Source organism: Fusarium oxysporum, chromosome 2 (genome assembly GCF_000149955.1).
Source record: "Fusarium oxysporum f. sp. lycopersici 4287 chromosome 2, whole genome shotgun sequence".
NCBI classification, from domain to species: Eukaryota; Fungi; Ascomycota; class Sordariomycetes; order Hypocreales; family Nectriaceae; genus Fusarium; species Fusarium oxysporum.
Window position 1 is genome coordinate 4,595,950 of NC_030987.1, and position 12,367 is coordinate 4,608,316.

Consider the following 12,367-nt stretch of genomic DNA (forward strand, 5'->3'; position numbering starts at 1 on the left):
TTATAAATGATAGTGCAGATGATTGGCAAAGCCCGCCTCGGACCTTCCCTGGGTTTGTAACAAGATGCAGCCCAACCTCCCATCCTCAATGCATGTCCTCAACTATGTGAGAGGCGAGGCGTTGACACAACGCGCTCCATCATTCTGGGATGTTTTCGGACCGTTAATCACAAGAGATTTCTCTCCAGTCTATATGCTTTTGTCAGTAACTCAGAAATCCCGATTGCATTGCGGCTCACCTCAACATTGAATCGGTATATGACTCCCGAAGTATTCTCTGAAGCATACATGAGCTTATTACCAACAGAATAAGCAGCTCCCCTGAAGTCCTTGAGTCAGTTTGACGTCATTATATGCAATTCAAAAGTCTTACCAGAGGTTATCGCCCGCGATATGGCCAAAGTCCTTGATGATCTCCCAGGTAAAGGTGTCGAGGCTCCATCTTGCCAGGACTGTCTTCGATGTGTTTCCCTGAAGAGCATAAAGATAGCGCCCTCCTCCAGGGACAGATACCCAGTCGGCGCAGTTATTTGCGGATGTTGCGGTCCCTTGCTGAAGAACCTTGCCGTAGGTCGCGGACGTTGGGTTCACATCGATCTTTGCCCAAGCCTTTCCGTAAGTCGAGATCCAGAAAATGCCATCAGCGTCTACATCTCCTGTATTCCATGCTGTCTCTCATTAGCTACTGTTCTTTGACCCATGTGAGGCCATGAAATGTTAGAGGGGGTACCTACTTCCATCAATAAAGGTGTTCATCAGTGTATATGATCCAGTGGAGCCTATTCGAATGACTTGGCTTTTACTGTTTGCAATCTGGACAATGCCGTAGATGAGATTGTCCTTGATGTTATAGCCAATAGGGTTGATGGTTCCGCCGTTGGTTGTGCCAGCAGGAGCTAAGAAAACCTTTGTCAGTATTCGAGACTAATACAGTAAGCATGACAAGACTCACCCCCCGGCCCAACATTCTGTGCCACTAATGAATTGATGCCTGTGACGAGATTCAGCCTATAGAGAGTTCGGACTTGGATCAAGTATCCTCCTTCATCACAACTGAAAGCTGGCGGTGGTGCTGGGGTCTCCACGATCACAATACCTCCATCGTCGGTACCCGTGGGCTGAATGGTGGTTACAGCTCTGGCTGCATTGATGCTGGATGTTCCTGAGTATTGGCGATAGCTGGTGACTGGCTGAGGTGCAGGTGTTTCCACGATAATGGTCGGCGCTTCAGTGCCTGTTGGCGTGATGGTTGTGACTGTAGTGGCGCCAGTCAAACTAGATGTGCCGCTATACCGACGGGTGCTCATAACAGCGACCGGCGGTGGAGTGGCAATGATGACCGTTGCTTCCTCCGTACCAGTGGGTGTGATAGTTGTTAGAGTTATAGGGCCAGATAAAACAGAAGCCCCGGAATAACGTTGAATAATAGTCACAGCAGGGGTCTCGACAATCACGGTACCTAATTCCGTTCCCGTTGGTGTTACTGTTGTAATCGTGGTTGGGCCAGTTAGAACGTCCGTCCCAGTATAGAATCTTGTGATAGTTACTGGCGGTGTAGCCACGACAACAGTACCTGGCTCAGTTCCGGTAGGCGTAACAGTTGTAAGTGTGATAGGACCACTTAGTACTTCTGTTCCTGTGTAGAATTGGGTTACCGTAACAGGCGGCATCTCAATGATAATTGTTCCGTCCTCGGTACCAGTTGGAGTGATAGTTGTTATAGTTATTGGGCCTGTTATCACTGATGTACCAGTATAAAACCGTGTGACTCTTACAGGCGGTTTCTCAATAACAACGGTGCCTGCCTCTGTCCCTGTGGGAGTTACTGTGGTGACAGTGATAAGAGCAGATAGGATCTCTGTGCCTGTGTAGAACCTCGTGATGGTGACAGGCGGAGTCTCAATAATAACGACGCCAGCTTCTGTTCCAGTCGGGGTAATAGTAGTTACTGTAATGGGAGCAGACAGGATCTCTGTGCCTGTGTAGAATCTTGTGCTCGTAATAGGAGGGGTCTCAAGAATGACGACGCCCGGTTCGGTCCCTGTAGGTGTAATGGTCGTGACTGTGATAGGAGCTGTTAAGACCTCAGTTCCAGTGTAGAACCTAGTACTGGTGATAGGTGGGGTCTCAAGAATGACGATGCCCGGTTCAGTCCCTGTAGGTGTAATGGTCGTGACTGTACGAGGCCCAGTTAAGATATCTGTGCCCGTGTAAAACCTAGTACTAGTAATTGGAGGTGTTTCTACATATATAATACCGGCTTCAGTTCCGGTAGGCGTGATGGTAGTAACCACGATTGGTCCTGTCAAGATAGATGTGCCAGTATAAAACCGGGTGACTCTAATAGGAGGTGTCTCGATAATGATAGTACCAGGGAGATCGCCCGAAGGGGAGATCGTTGAGACCGTAGTTGGACCTGTGAGAATATTTGATCCAGTATAGAATCGTGTTAGATAGACTGGAGGCGTCTCGACAATCACCGTATCCGGCGCCGTGCCTGATGGGGAGACAGTAGTCACAATCGTTGGACCAGACAGGACCTCTGTGCCTGTGTATGGTCGTGTGATTGTTACAAGTGGTGTTTCCACTACAACCGTGCCTGGAATTGTCCCAGAATTCGGGATTGTGGTGACAATAGTTGGTGCAGTCAAAATTGCCGTGCCAGTATACAGTCGAGTAATCGTGACGGGTTGTGGCGGCGCCGTCGCGATTATGACTGTGCCCGGAACTGATCCAGAGGCAGGAATCGTCGAGATAGGAGTTGGTCCTGTTAAGATAGACGTGCCTGTGTAAAGCGTTGTGACTGTCACCGTCGCGTAGGGTATATTGATCACGACAACGTATGGCTCACCGGGTCTAGTGGCCGACTCTGTGGTGGTTCCGCTCACGCTAACACTACCATAGCGAGTGATGGTTGTGTAGGGTTGCGGGGACTGAATAAGGACCGTGACCGGATCCCCGGGGCTTTGAGGCGTTTGCGTTACTGTTGAAGGAACCGAGACACTTCCCCAACTGGTTATCGTTGTGTATGGCTGCGGTAGGTCAATATAGACAGACGCTAACCCTCCTTCAACGGTTGGCATCTGTGTAGTGATGCTACTGGCTGTGACACTTCCATACCTAGTCACGGTTGTATATGGCTGGGCGAGGTCGACTATCACTGTTGCAGTTTCTCCAATACTCGCAGGGGCAAGAGTGGTCATAGAGCTAAGTGTCACACGGCCGTACCTCGTTGTTGTGGTATAAGGCTGCGGGAGGTTGATGATGACTGTTGCCGTTTGTCCATTGACAGAGGGAGACTGTGTAGTAACACTGCTAATCGTCACGCTGCCCCATCTGGTTGTCGTCGTGTAAGGTTGAGGAAGGTCAAGAAGGACCGTAATAGTCTCCCCAGGATTGGCAATTGTCTCAGTTGTAACACTGCTGACCGTAACGCTCCCATACCTCGTTATAGTCTTGTAAGGTTGTGGCAAATCGACGATAATTGTTCCCGTCTGGCCGGGAGCACTTGGTGTCTGTGTCATGATACTGCTCACCGAAACGCTCCCGTAACGAGTTGTGGTAGTGTATGGATCGGGAAGATCAACTAAGATGGTGGCTGTTGACCCTGGGCTAGCCAACGTCGAGATGTCCTGGTAGTGGCGGACAGTCACGCTGCCAAATCTGGTAACAGTTGTGTAAGGTTGAGGCATTTCGACCAAATCAGTGGCCAGTTGACCAGGTACTGCTACTGTAAGTGTTCTGGTCGTGGCTTGAGTGACACTGCCGTATTGCGTGGAGGTCGTGTAGGGCTGCGGAAGATCAAGCAGGACGGTCCATGTCTGCCCTGGACCCTGTGCACTCTGCGTGGTCATACTAGAGACTGAGACACCTCCATAGCGGGTTACAGTTGTATACGGTTGCGGAAGATCAACGAGAATGGTTCCGGTCTGCCCTGGCATGGAAGGTCCCAGTATCCTAGTTGTAGGTGCTGTTACGCTGCCGTATTGAGTAGACGTTAAGTAAGGCTGTGGGAGGTCGATCAGGACGGTTCCTGTCTGTCCGGGACTCTGCGGAGTTTGCGTGGTTATAGTAGACACCGATACACTCCCATATCGAATAATAGTTGTGTAGGGTTGGGGGAGGTCAATAAGAATGGTCCCGATTTGCCCTGGCACAGCTACTGTAAGTGTCCTCGTTATAGCTGCTGTGACGCTACCGTACTGGGTCGAAGTGAGGTAGGGCTGCGGCAAGTCAAGAATTACAGTACCGGTCTCTCCTGGGACTCTGGGACTCTGAGTCGTTATCGAAGAAGCCGAAACGCTGCCGTAGCGAACCGTTGTGGTCCAAGGCTGAGGTAAATCGATTAAGATGGTGCCAGTTTCTCCTGGACTCTGGGGGCCTTGTGTAGCCGTTGAAGCGATAGAGACACTTCCCCAACGGGTTATTGTTGTATAAGGCTGCGGCAAGAACACGATTACGCTGATTGGATCACCTGGGTTCCCAGGAGTTTGTGTTGTAGTTGAGGGAGCTGAGATAGTTGCCCAGCGGGTTACTGTTGTGAAGGGCTGTGGTAAATCCACGAGTACCGTTGCGGGATCGCCAGGGATACGAGGATTTTGCGTTGTGATGGAAGAGGCTGAAAAGCTACCGTAACGAGTCACCGTCGTGAACGGTTGTGGAAGATCAATTACCACGGTTCCTGTTCCCCAGGGGAATTCAGGGCTCTGTGTAGTTGTGGAGGGAACCGATACGCTTCCATAACGAGTTGTCGTTACATACAGTTGAGGCCTAACGATGATCACTGAGCCTGTTTGACCTGTACGAGTCGGTGACACCGTAGTAGTATATGGTGCAGACACTGTACTGTCGAAAGAAGTTGTCGTAATATATGGCACTATTTCAGGAGGCATCTCGATAATGACGGTCCCGGTTTGAGTTGGTCCGGCAGCGGTCTGGGTGATAGTTGATGTAGCCGTGCCTGTGCCGGTCCTAGTGATTGTCACATATGGTGTGGCGGAAGAAGGCAGCACAATGATCACAGTTCCTGTAGCGCCAGGCTCAGTTGGAGTTTGAGTTGTCGTAATGGTTCCGGTTCCTGTCCCAGTGCCTGTGATCGTAGTGGTAACGTATGGTGTGATGCTTGGGGGCACGAAAACAACCACCGTTCTGGTCTGATCAGGCTCACCTGGTTGCCTGGTAGTGGTCATGGTGGTCTCACCAGTCCAAGTGCTTGTCAAAGTGATGTATTTAGCAGGAGCACCTGGTTTTTCAACGATGACGGTCCCGGTCTGGCCGGCCTGGGTTGGGGTCTGGGTGATAGTCCTTGTTAAAGTGCCGGTACCAGTGATAGTTGTGGTGATGTAATGATCAACGATAGGCGGTAGATCTATTAACACCGTACCAACCCTTGCTGAGCCAGATGGCATTTGCGTAGACGTCCGAGTCGTTGAGTCTGTCCCAGTGCTGGTAACAGTGGTCCAGGAGGTGATCCAGGGCATCTCGACTACAATCGTATCGGTTATATCCGAGCCGGAGTGCTCCTGGGTATATGTTCGGGTTATGGATCCGGATCCATAGTTGGTGACAGTAACATAGCGCATAGCTGGCACATCATGGTGTATGACTCCTGTTTCTCCAGGACCAGACGGAGGCTCGGTCCACATACGAGTCGTAGACCCAGTCCAGACACTGCTGACATCAACATAGCGAATAGCATCAGTTGGGAAATACACGTGTTTTGTGCCCGTGCCTCCCGGCCCAGTAGGTGGGATGACCACGGTACGCGTTGTAGAACCTGTCCAGTACTCGCTGGTGACAATGTAGTGCAAGGAATCTTCAGGATATTGTATTAGGACAGTACCCGTCGCACTGGGGCCGGAGGGAGGTATAGTTGTCGTTTTTGTCGTTGATCCTGTCCAATAGTCGGTGACAGTAACAAAAGGAGTAACATCTGGGGGAATATACACAATGACTGTTCCCGCGGCTTGATCCGCAGGAGGGACAGTTGAGGTTCGAGTGGTTGATCCTGTCCAGTGACTAGTTACTGTAACGTAAGTCGTTGTGTCAGCTGGGACTTGTACAATTACAGTTCCTTCTTCATTCGGATCAGAGGGCTTTTCTGTGATTGTTGTTGCTTCTGACCCAGTCCACGTTCTCGTCGTGGTTATATACTTGTAGGGTGTCAATATGATCACAACTCCTGTTTCTCCAGGATTTGCCGGCTCTTGTGTAATAGTCGTTGGAGAGTCGATGTCACTGCCACGGATTGTAGTCGTCATAGGGTTAGGGAGGTTCACTATGACCCATCCTGTCTTAGAGGACCCGTCTGGAAACTGGGTAGTAGTTGCTGGCGCCGTCACCTCCCCATATCGAGTGGTGTAAATGAGGCGAGTGTTTGCAGGCGGTAACTCTACTACTACGGTCCAGTCGTCCCCTGCCTGGGTTGGGGATATTGTGTGAGTGACGGGTTCGGTTACAGTGCCAACACGAGACACAGTAGCCCAACGTGCAGGAGGAATCTCGACGACCACCACGCCAGTGCCATCAGGACTGCTTGGTGCAATGGTTCTGGTCACCGGCGCAGTGACTGTACCCACTTGAGTGACAGTATTGTAGTCTGCGCCAGTGAGAGGAATTTCCACCACGATGATTCCATCTTTTCCCGGTCCATTCTGAGTCTGAGTAAACGTCCTTGGAGCTGTCCCAGTCCAAAACCGCGTGACAGTGTTATATCTGCCCAGCGGCGAAGGAACGTCCACGAAGACCACTCCGACATCTCCTGGATGTTTGGGTGGCTGCGTTGAGGTGGCGGTCGTTGTCCCTGTTCCAACACGAGTTACAGTTGCATAGAGGACAGGGTCTGAAGGTAGGATTATGAAGACAGTACCAGTGCCCCCTGAGCTACGTGCAGGCTGTGTCGACGTAACGGGGGCAGTCACAGTACCGGTGCGGGTGACTGTTGTATATGCAGGTGTAGACCCTGGGACCTCAACGATGATGGTGCTGACACCAGTTGGATCGTTTGGCTGAAGTGTCCGCGTGACAGGGAACTCAATGTCCCTTGTTTGAGTGATTGTTGTCGCCTTTGGTTGCCCCACAACTACTGTGGTTCGGTCGTCGACGTGAACGACCTTGGTAACGGGGTCTCCGTTACTCCCTTTCTCTGTGATAGTGGTGTAATACTCCTGGCCAACGGTGATTGTCTCGGGATCACCCACTTGGACGGTCCTTGTGAGATCAACTTCAACGCTTTCTGTTTGAGTTCTGTACTTGGGCTCTTCAACAATAACAGTAGTAGGATCACCAGGCCGATCAGGGGTCAGTGTTCGAGTCCGCACGGCTGTTAATGAAGAGATGATTGAAGTAATTGTGGTTAGAGGAGTTCTCTTTATGATGGTGCCAACCGGTGGTGTCCCTTGTGGTGTTATTGTGTACGTTGAAGGAGGTCCCATGCCAAAGACGGCGGTGGTGATGTATGAGGCCTCATGAGGTATCAGAAATGTACTGTAGCTGTCAGTTTTTTGTCAACACGTAGTAAATAAAGTACCAACCTGGCTAATGTTGTGTCAAATGTGTTTGAGCCGTCTACAACCTTGATTGGTTGGACCTCAGCACGTTTCTCGCCATCAGGACAATCCACAACTGGATCCCAGGCAGAGGCGATAGCAAACAAGACGAAAAGAACTCCATAACACGTGAATTCATGCGCACGCATGGCTTCAAGATGATGTTTAATTGAAAGAAGCTGTTGTACCTGCTGCTAGATAGATTTGGAGGAGAAAGGTCACGTGCGAGTGTCAGTCACGAAGCGACCAAAGAAGGAGCGCCCTGCTATATATTTAATTGCTAACTACGGAAGGAACACATAATAAACTGAAGAGAATGATCGACCCGAAAGCAGAGTTCATAGGTATTAATATGGAAAGATCGGTTCTGAGAAGCCTTGGCATTCCGATTGCGTGCAGATTGAATGTGGCGTTGATGGTTCTGGCCTAGGCCTCGCTGACAGATATGAAGATCAAACACCAGCGCCATCTACGTTCTGGAAGGATAACTGTGGAGTGAATAGAGTTGGATGATTCTAGCTTTCTAATAGGAGGCTTGCTTCAAGACTAAAACAGTATCTTTCCGCCACTATGACCCAAGCTCTTGGGCCGCCAAACTCACTTGCGGTTTTGATGGGAACTCGCTTATCGCCGGACGGTGGACACCCACCTACCTGGTTCCTCCGTGATTTCTGCTATCAGACCAAGAAATAGACATTACACTAGAACTTCAATATGTCTGAACATTCCAGGTCGACCACGAGGCCACCGTTTGGAGGCGTTCAACCTGCGAGCTAGGTATGGCCGCTGAAAGGTCGAGACCCATTTCATGGATTGAACTTTATGGTCGAATCTCTTTCTAGAGGCTTTCCGTGGAGTTGCCGACTGTGCATGAACTTATTAGAGAGATCGTGATGCTTTGATATTTTATGAAATGCCATAAGTACTCGAAATGTCTCACCCATCAACAAGTGGACCCAGACGTCTCTAACACTCCTTTGACTTTACACTCAGCCTTACAACACTCCTTTCATCCCCATTGACCTACACAAACACTCTCTTGCCACTAACATACCCATACTCTTTAAATACCCAAACCAAAGTCACCATGACGAGATTAACAACAATAAGCTGTGGCCTGAGCTTCCTATTACTTGTATACGCCCGAGTGATCTCTGATCCTTGCGCTACAACCACTACTCTACCTGTCATCACCGTCACAAAAGGCCCCAATGGCTATTACAACCAGTATACTCGCATATATCAAGAGTTCTACCCCCAAGGCCTGACAACAAAGGTTTACACCATTACACAATCATGTTCAAGTGTAAATTGTCAGCCCTTGCCCATTGAGACCGCTCCTCCACCTGGCTTCACATCTGCGGTGGTCAAGTGTGACAAGTGCGGAGGTTCAGGGACCAAAGTTGCTACTTTGACATTTCCAACTGAGTCTGTTGAAGCATACTCCTCTTCCGGTTATGTTGTTGTACCTCTTGCACAACCAACGCAGATTCCACTTGGCCAGAGCCAGCAATCCGACACCAGTTCAACTTCTGAGACTGATTCATCTGGCTCTGATGCTGGTCATGCACTGAATAACCATGGTGCTTCTCTTTCTATAAATAATTCTCCAGGCTCTGGAGATTCGGCTGCACAAGACTCCGGCAGTGGAAGTCAAGAGAGCCAAGATATTTCCAACATTGGATCCATGCAGCCCCAATCAAACAACGGAGATTCTGCAAATGATGGAGAATCTTCCGATGAGACAGATACCGTTGTTCCTGGAACCCGGCTATTATCTGAGACACCTACCGCTGGCTATCACTTTTCTCCCTCCAACTCCTCCCCTGCTGGCTCCGGTGGTCAGCCTTCGTCTTCAGCAGACGACACAGGCTCATCTGATACGGCCGCCGCTGGAGATGATACCTCATATCCCATTCCTAACCAGAAAGCCGGCAACCCATATGCAGGCGACACTTCTGGTGCCTCGAGCAATGAATCCGGCTCATCTGGCAACAATTCCCCCTCCTCTCAAAATTATACCCCCTCTACTGGAAAGCCAGCCACGAAAGGCTCTGGCGATGATAGCTGGAGTCCCGATTCCCCGATCACTGTTAATAGTGCGGGCCATATCAAGACAAATGTTCTTACATGTGTATTAGCGAATATTGCTGGCATGTTCGTTTTGAGGTTGCTAGTGTAGCTACAGTAACTTCTCGTATCTAGCGTTAAAAATGATATAATTACAACTAATAAGACACAATCGAGACCATCTGTGGCTGTACATGTCGTTCCACTTTCTCTCGTGCTGGTCAGACTAACTGAAGTTGACTTAGCTAGTAGTCCAAGAAAGACATGGTTCCAGCACGGGGGAAGCGACCGTTTCTCGGGGAACTTTAAAGTTTTGCCCCAAGATTTGTCCTTACTTAGTTTGACAAATCGCATCGGCTAGCCCCTGCCAAGATTCAACAAGCTAATTCCAAATCCGTATATATTTGTTGCAGATCAGGAATCTTGTGGCTTGACATTGATAGCTAGCGCTGAGCCACAACACCACTGTCCAGCTCGTTAGGATGAGAACACTTGAGACATCGATCATGAGTGACAGAAATATCTCGATAAGGTTAGAATGTTGTAGGCCATATTTAGACTTCGTTGACTGGTTAGTTTATGTATCCTATATCGAGTCCGTCCTGTTTTACAGACCCAAGGCTTGTGACGACGGATGACCCAAGAGGCTGGAGTTTGGGCTGAATTAGAGCTATGCTACGGGGGCTGTTGCTCCCCGGTGCACCTGGATCCCAACGAGGCTGCGTGAAACTCAAAGTCAGACCAGGTACTCGGACCTCTGGCTTAATGAAAGTCAAGCCTGGTCCTCCATCCGGAGAACGACACTGACGTTCTTGGCAGGGGGCTGCTTCGGCCTCTTGGGTTCGCTTAGGGTATGCAGTAAAACAACTTGGTAGTCAGTGAGAAGTTTGAATCAGGTTCAGAAAAATCAGACCACTATTGATGTTTGTATACAGCCATAAATGTGAGGTTGGTTTTCAAACGGATGGAATTCTGACTGGTGATATTGGTCGCCAAAGGCATGACCATTCCTCTTCGACGAATAACAATTCTTGGAAGTATTGCTTAAGCTGGATCAGGGCCAGCGCAGCCCCCAGATCAAATCCAATCAAACAAATTGCCAAACAAATCAATCAAATATGCCAAAATTTTATTTCAATCAAACAAATACAAAATCCTCGATTTGAAATAACATTTGATATATTTGATACACAATATGCCATCCAGCGTCCATGCTGCCAGACCGTTGACCGCGCTTTCACAGCTTACCCGGAACCTGGCTGGTGAGCGACCCCAGCCAATCAAAGTCATCCATCAAGCCTTCCATTAGTGAGCTACCCCAGTACCACGGTCAGGCTGGTGGGGGAGAAAGTAGCTCCTTAACTTTTACGTCCCGTCCTCGCGACATCAAGTCGCGTCGGTGCTAGTTTGTTTACCTTTCAACGCGTACCATTCCTCCCACGAGTCGACGCCTAACCCGATGGAATCCGACGACATCATGCTTCCTTCGCCTCCACCCTCTGCCTTTTCTTTTCTTCGACCACCGAGGAATTTGGCGAGTCAATTCGAGCTGACGACGCAGTCGGCATTGCCAGACCACCCTACTGTTGCAGATCTTCCGCGAGCAGTGTGGAGGAACAAACGATATGTTTTGGAAGAGTCCTTGTCCCGGAAGGGCTCGAAGGGCCGGAAGAGCTGGATCAAGCGCCATGGATTTTTTCTTGTTGAGATCGACACTAACGACAGTCCTTTGAGTCCTTACTGGGCCTGTCGTTTGTGTGACGCGAAGGGTCAGCCTGAGTTCTTCGCCGCTGCTGCTACGAGTTCGGCAGCGGACCATCTCCGCAAGTATGTGAATGTGAATGTGACGTCGCGAGCTTGAGCACTATTGACCAACGCCAGGTCTCACAGGATTTTCGAGAGCAGTCAAGCAGCTGATCCAGATCTGTCAACCGATGAATCTGAACGGCCTAAGCGACGACGCTTGCAGTACAGCGCCGTGCCGCGTGCTAGAGTCAAGATGATCCGAGAACTGAGCCTGGGACTTCTGATCAACACCAATGTTCCTTTTTCCTTCTTCAGCGATACATTCTTTCAGCAGCTCGCTTGGCAGCTTGACCCTCACCTAGCTGACCAGATACCATGGAGCCGGCAATCGATGGGCCGTTTGCTGGATGACACGTACAAGTCTAAGAAAGATGAGATCAAGCAGGAGCTCTCAGATGCCCTTACTAAAATCCATCTGGGGTTCGACCTGTGGACATCGCCTAATCGGCATGCTGTTATGGCAGTCACAGCTCATTTTCTTGACCGCCAGGGCAAGCACCAGTCGCGCCTATTGGCACTCCGTCGCCAGCTAGGGTGTCATAGCGGAGAAAGTCTTGCGGTGACGCTCGGGCAAGTTGTGCGAGAATGGAAGATAGAGGACCGAGTCGGAACCGTGATCTCGGACAACGCATCTTCAAACGACAGCTGTCTCGTGAACTTTTACGGAGATCTCGACGCAGAGATGAGTCTGGCGGACGTTCGGGCCAGACGTATGCGCTGCTATGGGCATATCCTGAACCTGGTTGCTCGCGCCTTTCTCTACGGCGAAGATTTCGAGTCTTTCGAGGCCGAATCGCAGGTATTTGATCTTCTCGGCCGGCGCGAGGATGACCTACGACACTGGAGAAAGAAAGGGCCGGTGGGAAAGCTCCACAATGTTGTCAAATTCATCAGATTTTCCCCTCAGAGGTGTGAGCTCTTCAAAAGGATCTCACGCGAGAACG

At 50.0% G+C, this 12,367-nt stretch overlaps 2 protein-coding genes across 2 annotated transcripts; one reads left to right on the forward strand and one right to left on the reverse strand.

Moving 5' to 3' along the window:
* Window positions 1-25: 25 nt before the first annotated feature.
* Window positions 26-7,696, reverse strand: FOXG_08823 (uncharacterized protein; the record flags this gene model as incomplete). The annotated part of the gene is made up of 6 exons (XM_018387851.1): window positions 26-189; window positions 240-321; window positions 374-668; window positions 735-896; window positions 953-7,485; window positions 7,533-7,696. 6 exons carry the CDS (start codon window positions 7,694-7,696, stop codon window positions 103-105), a joined length of 7,323 nt encoding a protein of 2,440 aa, XP_018245788.1. The 3' UTR covers window positions 26-102.
* Window positions 7,697-8,634: 938 nt separating this feature from the next.
* On the forward strand, window positions 8,635-9,729 carry FOXG_08824 (uncharacterized protein; the record flags this gene model as incomplete). Its single annotated transcript, XM_018387852.1, has 1 exon — window positions 8,635-9,729. One exon carries the CDS (start codon window positions 8,635-8,637, stop codon window positions 9,727-9,729), a length of 1,095 nt encoding a protein of 364 aa, XP_018245789.1.
* Between the last annotated feature and the right edge of the window lie 2,638 nt (window positions 9,730-12,367).